The sequence below is a fragment of the Camelus bactrianus genome, chromosome 21 (assembly GCF_048773025.1).
Source record: "Camelus bactrianus isolate YW-2024 breed Bactrian camel chromosome 21, ASM4877302v1, whole genome shotgun sequence".
Taxonomy (NCBI): Eukaryota; Metazoa; Chordata; class Mammalia; order Artiodactyla; family Camelidae; genus Camelus; species Camelus bactrianus.
The window spans coordinates 3027418-3039917 of record NC_133559.1 but is presented as its reverse complement, the minus strand read 5'-3'; the positions used below and the strand labels follow the sequence as shown (position 1 = coordinate 3039917).

Here is a 12500-nt window from a genome sequence, read left to right as displayed (position 1 = left end):
TGGTTGTGAAGCCTGGGGCACCTGGCCGCTCAGTGCTGGCCACTCAGCGCCTGGTTTGGTGGTGGTCCTCCTGGACCTGCCTGTTTATCAGAGTTCTTCGGAGCCGCATAACTTCTCCCAACCCCAGCTCTTGACTGATGCTGTTTCCTCCCCCGTGGCAGCTGTTGTAACGGGCCATAACACAGGGAACCCGGAAGTTCACCTCCTCACATGATGTTATGAAATTGAAACCACCATTTCAACCCAAGTGGGCAGAATGGCTCCTTTGTCCTGCTTTCCCCAAATATATCCCACAGCTGTTTTCCAGTTAGCCCTGAGATGGCTCCAATCAGGGCCATAGCCTTGGTTTTATGATGATAGTAAAGTGGGGCTAAATCATACTAGAGTGTAAATGACTGATAGCAGGTACTTTTTTTTCAGAGCAGGCTTTGTTTAGGTTAGAGAGAAAGAGGACTGTGGAAGAAAGGCCACAAGGCACCAGGGTTGCCCACTTAACATACTGGCTCCTCCCTCCTCTTTTTCTATATGAACACCACAACATCACTGGATTCCTTTCCTTATGATCCTTTTTCCTGAATCACAAGCTCAGCCCCACTTTGGAACCGTTGGTTCTAAGCAGCATCAAAGAATCAGAGACAGCTGGAAGACCACAGCACCCCATTCAGCCCCTCTAATTTTTTACGTGATAAAACTGGGGCCAAGAGCAGGCATTTGTTTGCCCGAGGCCAACGGTGGTGCTGGGTTTAAAACTCAGGTCCCTCAGCGTCCTGGCTGGATCCTCTGTGCTACATCAGAGGCTTTCAACCAGGGTGATTTTGGTACCATCTCCCACAGGTGAGGCATAAATTTGAACTTGTCTCGAGACATGTTCATTGTCACAACTAGAGTGTCCCATTGGCATCCAGTGGGTCGGGGCCAGGATTGCTGTTACACAGCCTACAGTGCGCAGGGCAGCCCCCTCAGCAAAGAACTGTCTGGCTCCAAATGTCAGCGGTGCCACATGCATGCTTTGCAAATGACTAGGCAGAATAGCTGTTCTCCGGGCGGGGAGAGTCTCTTCTTGGGGGCATGTCAGGAGTTCCCTCAGTTCAGACATGACCCATTGGAGGATAAAGAAAGGGCAGCTCAGTGGGGAGGTACAGCTCAAGTGGTAGAGTGCGTGCTTAGCATGCATGAGGTCCTGGGTTCAATCCCCAGTACCTCCTCTAAAAATAATAAATAAATAAATCTAATTGCCTCCCTCCACCGAAAAAAAGAAAAAAGAAAGAAAGAAAGAAAATAGAGGGCAACTCAGGCCACGGAGGACCGAAGAGAGATGCTGGGCAGGGGAGGGGCACAGGGATAGGAGTGGCGGGGCCCGCCCAGGATTTCTGTGCAAGGTAAAGGCGGAGAAGAGTAAAAAGGGGGCCCAAGGCTCCCCACTTGGATTCTGTCCCACTGAAAAGTGTGCCCAGCGTGAGGGGAAGCTGGCAGAAGCCGCCGTTCAACACCATGTCATGTCAGCCAGAGGGCTGCACGGACCTGGAGCGGCTCGGCCCAGGGGGAGGCGGGAGGTCTGTGCATCATCCACAAACAGGTAATTACATCCCGGCGGTGACTCCTTCCTTCCCGGCAGACGCCAGCGGCAGGCAGCGGGAAAGGCTGTTCACAGATGCCTTTTTCCCTTGAACAGGCTTTTTCGCCTGATCCCTGGTGTGCAGGCACCAGTGGGGAGAAGAAAGCCTTGTCAGCTTGCCCCCAGGCAGCCAAACAGGACAGCGGCTGCAGCAGGATCTGAAGAGGCAGGCCACACGTGGGCTGTCGCCGTGTCCCAGAAGGTGCTGCCGCGCCGACTCCCGTGTCTTCCCTACCCCCGGAGACCTTCCTCGGTGCTTTCCAACAGCTGCCTGCCAGCCCTGTGCTTGCTGGCTCTGCACGAAGCAGAACGTTGACAACCAGGGCCATCCGAGGTTACGAATAGTCTGCCTGCAGAAGCGGCCCTCCTGCACCCTGCGGAGCGCGCGAGGACAGGCAGAGGGCCTTCTTGCAGGGACATGCTGTGTGGCCCTGGCAGTCCCAGATGCAGTCTCTGTCTGATTTCACTGGCATCCACGCAGCCCACAGGGAGGGAGCACTTTGGCCATATCACAGTGTCTGTCTTGTAAAACCATTATTGCAGAGTTCCCCAGTTGTGAGCTTGCCGGCAGCCTGCTCCAGTGGCAGCCCTAACCTGGAGGTCAGATACACAGTTCTGTGTGTAGACAGCAACGTGCAGTGTTCTTGCCCTTCCTGGTGTTTTTGTTTGCTTGCCTGGCTTTTCCTTAAAAAGGGTTTCCAAGGTTGGAGGAGGGTAGAGCTCAGTGGTAGAGAGCATGCTTAGCATGCCCAAGATCCTGGGTTCCCTAGCACCTCCACTTAAAAAAAAGGAGGGGAGCACAGATTTCTGGGCAAAAGCCCCTTTGCCAGCTCCTGCTAGCTTGGTTGTCATCGAGAGCAGTTTAAAATGCAGGGTCTGGGTTCGAATGTGAGTTTTCCTCTTACTGGCTGTGTGACCTTAGGCAAGTCACTTTACTTCTCCAGACCTCAGTTTGCTCATCTGAAAAATGGGATGATAGATTTATTTTTATTGTGAGGATGAAATAAGATAGTGTACTTAAAGCATCCAATGCAGTGAGAGTCATTAAGTAAATATCCATAAAGGAGACCTATTGGTATGTGTATTAAGCTACCACTCGCTGCTCTAACAAAGAGGCCTTGAGAGCTCAAAGACTTCTGGCACTAGAAGTTACCCTCCACATGCACTCCCAAGGGAAGTTACACAGTAGATGTTTATTTCTTAATCACATCCCAACATAATGTATAATTGACGGGGAGCCAGGAAGGGGCCTCTGCTTTCACCAACACCTGGGGGTGCTTGATGGAGGTGCTGCGTCTTCTATATGTGGAGTCAAGGTCATCCTTGTTGCTGACCCGGAAGGGGAATGCGGAGGCTCATGCATGAGGCCTTTCTGGGCCAGGCCTGAAAGTGGCAAGTTCTTACTTCAACCAGACATTCTCTTGGCCAGAATGTGGTCATCTGGCCCCACACATCTGCGTGGGGGGCTGAGAAGTGTAGTCTGGGTATGAGCCCAGGAGGAAAGGGAAACAGGTTTGGTGAAAAGCTGGCCACCAGGCTTCTGTAGTTTGTTGTTGTGGCCCCAGGCCTTGTGGGGCCGGCTGGGATGCAGAAGGCAGGCAGAGCCCTCAGTTCATAGGATAATGTGGCTGGGCTGGCCAGCCCTCTGTTCACCAGCAGATAGCCATACTCAGTGATCTCCTGCCACCCGGGCTGCTGCCCATTCCCCAGCCAACACTTGTGTGTCGTGGGTAGGGGAGACGAGAGGGCCGGTAGGTGACCAGAAAGCCCCCTAGTCAAGGGGGTTGACTTCAGCTTCACCTAGAGCAGGCAGCTTGAGCACACACCTGCCCTTGGGCCCTTCATCTTCATCCCGGCCTTTCCTGTAGGCCTGAAGCTCAGATCGACCCAGCTGGCTCGAGGCCTGTGGCATCCAGCCTTGGACAAGGCCCAGGGCCTCCCTGGGCTGGCAGGATAGAGGGCTTTCCGTTTTCACAGATGTGACAGGATGTATGAGTTTCCTGTGGCTGCTGTAACAAATGACTGCAAACTGGGTGGCTTAAAACATCAGAAATGTAGTCTCTCCTGAATATTTTGAAGGCCAGAAATCTGAAATCAAGAATGTCAGCAGGGCTGCTCTGCTCCTTCTAGAGGCTCTAGGGGAGGGTCCTTCCTGCCGCTTCCAGCTCCTGGCGACTCCAAGTGTCCCTGGGCTTGTGGCCACGCCCCTCCAGTCTCTGCCTCTGTCTCCACGTGGGCTTTTTCACTTGCGTGTCTTCTCCTCTTTCTCTTTTAATAAGGCTACTTACCATTGGACTTAGGGCCCACCCTGATAATCCAGGATGATCTCATCTTGAGATCCTTAACTTAATTACATCTGCACAGACTCCTTTCCCAATTAAGGTCAAATTCATGGTTCCAGGTGGACATATCTTTTGGTGGGCCACCATTCAGCCCATCATTACATGGGGCAGGTGGAGGAGGCTGCGAGAGGCGCAGTTAGACCCCTGAGACGGGACAGCACTCCCTGGATGGGGCGCGCCCTGGAGCCCCTGGGTACGAGGAAAGCAAAAGTGAACACACCAAGATGGAAACGAAGCCTGGGTCTGCAGACGTCACCCTGACGGGACATTAGTTCTCCCTTTCTCTCCCAACGTCAGACTTGCTTATCTTGAGACAGAACATTCACACACGTCCAGTCACCTAAAGACCAGAGCCGGATGAAGGGAGAAAGTGGGTGTGTCCGCTCCCTGCGTGCCCTGGGGTGAGTGACTTCACCTCTTGGGGCCTCAGTGTCCTCATGTACAGAATGGGGTGATGGTCGGTGTAGGTCTGCCCCGGGGGGTGGGGGCAGGTTCCAGGTAAGATAACATCCTTAGCAACGCACGTAGCGCGGAGCCCTGGGTGTGCCGAGGCCCCCGCCGTGGTGGCTGCTGTTTTCGCTGTTACCACTGTTACCCAAAACATTGGCATAATTTCCAGGTCTGTTTACAGAGTCCTCACTCTGTGCTGGACACCAGAGTGGTTACACACCCGCATCTTCCTGGAATGCAGCGGCAATTTCATCCCATTTTCCAGGTGAGGAAACTCAGGTGGTGACATCACTGCCTGAGGGCACACAGTGGGTGGGAGCCCAGCTGGAATTTGAACACTCTGGTCTGTCTGACTCCACACCGCGGATGCATGTGGACATGGACTCTGGACCCAGCTCAGCTTCAAACTGCCACTTACCCACTGTGTGTCCTTGCGCAAGGTGCTCAACCTCTCTGTGCCTCATCTAGAAAATGGAACTCCTAATGGTGACCTTGAACACAGTTGTTATGAGGATCCAATGAGTTATCCATGAAAAGTGCTTAGAACAGCAACTGGCGCAGACTGAGTGCTCAGGGAACATCAGCTGGCATAATTATCCTAGAGAGGGAAGTGGAGGGGGCAGTGAAATGCCCAAAGGGGCATTTCAGGTTAGCCATGTGGTCTCCCAGACTCCCCTCTCCTCCCTTCCCTGGAATCCTTGGGGAGGTCGCAGCCTGGCCCAGGCAGCCACAAGTGTTTCAATGGGTAGAGAGAGGCAGTGAGCTCTGGGGCTCAGAGCCGGACACCCCATCGCTGCACACTCCAGACCCCGTCCGCAGTCTGTGTTCTCAGCACGTGCTGCGAGACTATTTTTATTGCATTCAGCTGATGCTCTTGGCTGGCTAGGCTGTCTCCATGCTGTGGCAACAGTAGCCCCACTAGAGGGAGTCTGGGGCCCCTCCATTTTGAAAGTGCAGCTGGGGAGAGTGGGAAGGAGGGGGCCCCCCTGCACTAGTGGGGGTCTAGTGGGCTCCACGCCACCTCCAGGGAAGCAGCCAGCCCCCGGCTTGTTTCCCCATCGAAAGATGAAGTGGTTTTCTTTGCCTTTCTTGACACTGCTTGGAGCTTCCCTCTGACCCTGGGTTGGCTGGCAACCTGGGCAGGGGTCTTCGGAGAGGTGGGGATGAGTTTGCCCTTCGGTGGCCTCAACTGTCAGAAGGGACACTGGAGACTCAGCTTGCACCGATCGCTGCCTCTTTTCTGTAAGTGCCCAACTGCTCCCCAGAAGTGAGCTGACAGAGCAGGAGGACAGGGTATTGCCACAGCCAGGCTCTGAGAGAGAAGAGGGGATGGAGATGGTATTCCAGCCTTGCAGAGAATCCCACTGAGCTGAAATCCCCAGAAAAGTGTTATCCTTCTCACCTGGGCACCTGACAGCTGGTCCAGGTTGGCCCAGATTGGCTGCCCCTCCCACCCGCAGCCAGTCCATAGGCACCACCACAGGAGGGGTGACTCCCCTGGAAATGAATGGCCTTAGTGATGGGTTCCAAAAACTCCAGCCAAGCCACAAGGGCCGGTGGGAAAGGGAAAATCCTTCCAGCTCCCCCGTTCAGCCACATTATGGCAAACAACCGAGCCATTCAGTGGGGAGTCAGCCGGTTAAGCAGGCTGCTTGGCACAGCAGGGGTTGCTTTACATTTTTCAGCTGTTTTGGCATCGGGTTGGGAGCTGCGGTGCAGCCACCCTTCCATGGCAGAGCTCATATTTTCCTCCCTTACGCATGTCTCTGTCACCAGGAAATGTCACTAACCTCCTTTGAGCTACCCAGACCCAGGGCCCAAGGAGGCTTAGGGTATCACTAGAATCTTAGTGCTCACCTCCTTCCCAAGGGAGTGGCCAAAAGCAATTAGGGCTTGGCCTGAGCATTTTGAGATAATTTGATGCAGGCGTTCAAATACTTACTGGTGGGGGGATGTTTGCCTTTTGACAGGGAAGCAAAGATAAGCGGTGCTGGTCAGCCAGTGTGGGGTCTCCCCTTCTCTCTGCCTCCTACTGCTTTTAATGTTCACCCACCAGCAGCGAGCCAGGCCCCCATGCTCTCCAAGGCTCTGCCATGCCTCTCCTCCCACAATTTCAGTCTTGGTTGGCCCTGGAGCAGCTGTCTCCAGAGGGCCTTGCAGAGAAGCCGGGTCGTTGGAATTCGAACTAGAGACCCCCATTGCCAGCCCCCAGTCTGGGAGCATTCTCCACAGGTGGCTCCCAGAAGGCAAGCTTCTTTCTGACACCATCTTCTCCACTTTAGTAGGGGAAGGGGGGCGCCCAGCAGATTGGGGGACCATCCCTCCCTCTGTACCCTGCCTGTGATTGGCCCATAATTACAGGTTTATTGCCTGTACAGCTATTGTGTAATGACATGTTTTCAAATTAATTTTTATGGCTCCTGCCATTAGCATATACAGTAGAGGAAGGTTCGGTATTAATTGCTACTGTTGTTCCTGTAATCCCCGAGAATTAAAAACCAATAAAAGAATGACAACAGAAACTGATAGTTTAGGGTCTTTAAAAAAGTTATATTTTTCTCCCCCAAGCAGAATCAGAGATTCCCTATGTTTCTGAGGGGTCTAGGGGGTGGGGCAGCTCACCCTGGCTGTCTGATGCGCGCCTTGGTGTCCCCTGCTCCCAGGGAGGCGCAGATTATCAACTGGACGGGTGCTAAATGGGTGCTAAATAGCTGGGAGGTGAAAGTGGGCACTGAAGCAGAGGCCGATCCGGGGGCGGGCGGCAGGTGTTAGACCCGGACCCTGCCGTGCCAGGCCGTCGTCTCCCTCGCAGGGCCGCCAGCGGCGACGGGCGCAGGGCGGGGGGGGGGGGGCGCAGGGAGCGCCGAGCGCGCCGCCACGCAGCCCCGGAAACAAAGGGCCGCCGCCGCCGAGGGCCGAGCGCGACCTGCGGGGTCAGCGCGGGGCGGAGCGGCCAGATGCTGGCGGCGGACGCCGGCGGCCCCGAGCGGCCGGTTTCCTCCAGGTCGGCAGCCCCGGGGCCCTCCCTGGTGCCCTTGCGCGCTCGGCCGCCCGCGGGGAGGGGGCGCCGGGCGGGGCGCCGCGGGGAGTGGGGCATTAAAAGACGCTCCTCGCACCAGCGGCGGCCCAGCGGGCGGAGAAGGCAGCCGCCTGCGCGCTGCACCCACCCAGCTGTTTGGTGGTGGCGGGGAAGAGCGCCACCCCTCCCCTTGGCTCCGAGCGCTCCGCCCAGCCCATTTAAGATTTTCTGGTGGGGTGGACGTGGAGTGGGGGTGTGGTGAGTGGCATAAAGGGTCAAAGGACACGCGGCGTCCGCCCACCTCCTCCAATTTGCCCTCCTGAGCTCTCCTCTAGAGTATCATATTCCAGGAGTCCAATTGTCACCTGAAGCCCTCGAGTTTAGCAGGGACCCCAGCTTCTGCTTGGGACCCCTAATTTACGCAGCGGCTGGAAAGCGTTGGCAGGAACCCAAGCCTGGCGTGACCCTGGTGCCCCTCGGTGGGTGCCTGCAGGCTCAGGTCCGTTCCTCAAACGAAGGTGATTGTACCTGGGGTCAAAAGGTGACCCCTTAGTGTTACCAAGTCGTGATTCCGGCTGGTTGTGCCACTGAGGAGCCCTTCAGAAGGTAAAAGGGCTTGAAAATAAATTGTCACATCAAGAGGCAGCTGTGCAGCGCGCGTTGAAGTGTATGTGGGGCGGGGCGTGGGTAAATGGATCCTGTCTCTTTAAAATCGCTGGGCTGGACAATGAGTGCACAGGATGTGGTTTGGCGGCAGGGTTTTTTCCCCTTCGATTTGGGGAATTATCACATGGGGCCTTCTTGAGCTGGTGTGAAAGAGAGGCGGGTGGGGAGGAGGGATCCAGTCTCCACACTCACTCACACACTCTGTACAGTTGGTCGTTTTCTTAAACCAAATTAGCTAGGGCTCTCGTTACTATGGTGCAGCCGGGGCTTGCAGAATCCCAGTAATAGCATTTATTAGGTCTATTTGCCTGGAAGCATGCCTTTCCCGGATCTGATAATGCACCAGTGCAGGGAGAGTGTGGGAGATGGTATCAAGCATTTGATTACACTTGCAGCAGGGATTTTTAAGGGGTGGGGTGAGGGGTGAGGAAAAGAAAGGGGAGAAAGAAGCTCCTCGCCTTAGGAGCTCACCCTGGGCCGGTGCAGTGTGTTTCCGCAGCCCGGTGTGGGTTTCACAAAAGGCGGGATAGAGCTCCCGGGGCACGATTTGGGGATCCTCCTCCCAGGCCCCAGCGGCGAGTGAACTCCTCGCTCCCGCAGCTGTCAGACGTGGGTGGGGAGGGAGGGAGGACGCACGGGCGGGCGGGCGGCCAGAGCGCGGAGTTGGGCAGCCGGAGGGGGGGACCGGCGGCGCCCGCAGCCGCCCACAGTTTGCAAACGGCCCCTGCTTTGGGGCAGAGGGGAGCACCCCGCCTCCAACAGCAGCACCCTCCCCGCCTTAGGAGAGGGGAGCCCAGCTTTCCGCGCCCCGATCCCGATCCGCATGGATCTGCTGCCCGGCTCGGCGGCCGCGCGGGGGGAAGCTCGCAAGTGAAACTATTATTATCGCCCTGTGAAGCGTGGAGCTCTTGGAAGATGCCGAGTAGAGACGGAAGGAGCCGCCGCCGCCTGCAGCCGCCCCGCCGCTGCGCCCCTACCCTTTCGCTTTCATTAGGGGAGACAAATCTGCTGTCAGGCAGCCAGCTTTCCAATTTACCGATAATGATTCTTGCATGAAAATTGATCGAGGGTCTCTCCACCGCCGTGCGCTCTCGCCTGCCCGCTCTCCTCCTGGCTCCTTCTGCCCGGGAGCCCGAGCCCCCGCGAGTTCTTTCTCCTTCCCCCACCCTTGCTCTCTGAGTCAGTGGTGGGACGCCGGGCCAGGGAGATAACCAAAAAAAAAAAAAAAAAAAAAAAAGTGGGGGGAGGTGGTGTTGGTGGCGAGAGGGGGAGGGGAGCCGGCTCCTCGGCCTGCTTTCTTCTGCCCGAGACTTGTTTGCAATCGCTGCCTCTTTTATTTACGAGAAGAAATCTCCCCCTCGGTACTTCTTGGCTGTTTGGGTATTAATTTTCTCCTCTCCCCTCCCTCTCCCCACCCCCTCCTCTCCCCCACCCCGCCCCTCCTCACCCAGTAGCTAAGGGGAAACGAAAACAAAGCCGATTTCTCCTTGGCAACAAGAGATACCCCCTCCCGCCGCCCCCCCTTCCTTTTTCCTTCTGGTTCTGAACGTGAAACCCTGTTGGAAACAGGTCCCTTGACCCTCGCCCTTGACATTCAAATGGCTGAATGGAGGAGAGATTGCTACTCGCACGTTTTGGGGGCTGCTTCTTTCTCTCTCTCTCGCTCTCTCTCAAATGAGTAATCCCTGAAGATCTTAACCCCCCAATTTCCTCACCCTCACCTCCCCCCTTTATTTTTCTCGCGCTCCTCTCCGCTCTCCCGCCTGCTTCCCTCCGCCGTGCGCCCCCTCCTTCTTTTATTTGCATCTCAAGTCCAAAAGGCAGAAAATACACACGCGGCGAAGACACCGGGCAGCCGTGGAGGCTCCAGCCCTTCCCTGGTCGTCAGTTACCTCATTGTGGATCTGCCAGGGCCAAGGTGGCCGAAACTGCTCGGGTGCTGGCCGGAGAGAGAGCCTTTTGATCATTTTAGGGAGAGAGGAAAAAAAAAAAAAAGACTGATTTTTTTTTTTCCGTCGCTGTCAGGATCGCTCTTCTGCCTTTATTTTATTGTTTTGGACATTTTTGAGCGCCGTGGCTCGGACGGCGCTTTTTGTCTCCTCACTGGGTTTTAACATTTTTTTCCTTCTTCATCCCTCTCTGGCCACTATGGAATTCTAATCTGAAACATGTTTGGATTGAAGCCTCCTCTGTATTACTTACCAGGTAAGCGAGCTCTGTGCGCCTCCCCTGGTCCCGCGCGGCGCCGGCGCGCCCCAGACCCCCACCCCACCCGACCCCTCCAGATCCCCCCGGCCTGGGTCGGGGCCGTGGGTCCGCCGAGCCCCCAGCGGACCAGCAGGCGCGCGCGGCCCCCGCTGCTCCCGCTACGGTCCGGCCGGCGGTGTGTGCGCTACGTGCGGCGAGGAGCGCCCACCCGGCCTGCCGCCCGCTTCGCGCCGCCGCCGGGGGTTGCGCGTCTCGCTCCTTTTGTCTGCCCGGAGCCGGCTCCGTGGCGGCGGCGCAGCGAGCGGCCGGGGCACTCAAGCCTTCCGAGGTGAATTAAGCACCGGGTGTGAAGTTACTTTCCTGCAGGCCGCCACGATCGGGTAGCATGCGCCCCCCGACCCCCGCCCCGAGTCCCAGGGCTTATTTTCCTCTCCCTCCAGCCAGCCCCTTGCGCGGTCTCCGCGTGAGCGTGGTGTGTCTTCCCCCCACCGCCCCCCTTCCTGCCTGGGATTCCCTGGAAGGTTTTGTGCCTGCCGAGATCGGAGGAGAGGGCCGGGGGAAGCTCTGGAGGGTGGTTGGCGTGTCTTCCTGTTTCCCTAACCTTCCTGAGCGCTGACAGCAGCCTGCCCTGTAACTTTCTGTTTCGGGGCGAGTCGCGCTTGCAGCCCAAAGAGGAGGAGCGGGGGTGACAGCCGGAGGTTTGGGGAACCCCTCTTCTGTCCACCTTATTTGGACTTTGAAACCTTAAAAATAATTACATGTAGGCTGAAGAGTAGCTGGTGAGCCACAGTTCCTGGTGAGGGGGTTGGGAATCTTGGCGATCCCTGGGGCCCTCCCCGCAGCTGCGCTGTCACCCCCCCTCAGTGCCCCATGGGTCGGGAGTAACTCACCAGGCCTATCCCTGGTGTGCCACGTGACCCCAGGTCAGGCAGGCTGGTCTGCGTATGACCGCTGGTCCTAGGAATGAGCTGTTTTTATTTCCCTTTCCTTCCTTTGAGAGTTTTATCTTCCCTGGGCGTTGACACACATTTCCTATAGAAGTTGGGGCGTCTGTGGATTTGGGGGTGGGGAGACGTTGGGGTGCTGTAGGGGAAGTTCCTGGGCTTTTCATGTTGGGGCTTGGAAAATTCTGCAGAAGACACTGCCGGTAGAGGTTTATTTCTGAACTGTTTTGCTGGGGAAAGGTGCACGTGGCTGGGTGCTGGGTTTTGGTTTCTTTCCCTCTGTGTTCAGAAGCCCCTGTCACTTTGGCTGTGGCTCCCAGTGCTGTCCTGGATCCCCCGGGAGGACTGTGGGGGAGGGAATGGGCCTGGGCAGGACCCAGATCTGCGAGATTTGGTCCTGAATCAGGGCAAATATTTTTACCAAGTTGAAAGAGTAGGGGGAGGCTAGGAGGGAAAAGAAAAAGTGGGAAGGACTTCTCAGTTCTGTGTGAAGTCCGCACGTTTACCCTTTGTGAGTTTCTCTGTGGCTGTTTTGGGTCCCTAGCCCTTCCCAGGAACTGACAAGGTCTGTGTCTCGTTCTTGGTGTCTCCACCACTTTTAAAGGAAGAATATTCAGGGGCTGCACTCCACCCTTGATCTCTTTTTTCTTTCCTTCACTGCCTGAAATGCAAATCCGGCCCCTTGCTCCCCTCTGTATTACCCTCTGCAGATCCGGCCCGAATTAGAACCGGAATCCCCAATTTACAAAAGGGCTGTGTTCTAACACAGGGCCCAGTCCTTGGGCTCAGAGCCGCCCCCCCCCCCCCCGCCCCCAGTCTCTCCCATAGGAAGACCCCAGGTGGCTGAAAGCTGGTGCCTGGTGAGATGCCCCAGGGCCCTTTGAACCCAAGCTGTGGCCCGGCATTCCTGCTCTGGCTGGTGTCTCCAGGCGGCCTCCCCCTGGCCTGGGAGCCGCTGAGAAGCTGGCAGGATTCTTTCCTCTTTGTACCTGCAGCGCCGCCCCCAGAGCTGCGCCTTGCCTTGTAGACACTCAGTGCATTTGTGGCAAGAATGAATCTTCTTAAGTACAGGGCGTCTTAAAAGCACAGGTGCTTGTAATCTACACCCCACTTCACCTGCCATTGGGTGGCTGCTGGTGCATATTTATTCATCAGGTGACCGATTTTCTATTTACACTGGAAGCCTCAGAGAGAAAAGGAGGAAGTGTCAGGCTAGGATCCAGAGCAATTAAGCAAAATCAATCCTGGCTGGTGTG

The 12500-nt window shown here is 56.3% G+C and overlaps 2 protein-coding genes across 2 annotated transcripts in view; both read left to right on the top strand.

Annotated features, from left to right (window-relative positions):
* The window catches only part of LOC141574342 (uncharacterized), a 357001-nt gene that overhangs the window by 279097 nt on the left and 65404 nt on the right, over positions 1–12500 (top strand). The window lies entirely within an intron of this gene.
* Positions 8698–12500, top strand: part of GSE1 (Gse1 coiled-coil protein) — a 104504-nt gene continuing 100701 nt past the window's right edge. The window contains exon 1 of the mRNA XM_074349306.1: positions 8698–10297. Coding sequence (XP_074205407.1) covers positions 10261–10297 — 37 coding nt within the window. The 5' untranslated portion in view covers positions 8698–10260. The remainder of the gene's footprint in view (positions 10298–12500) is intronic.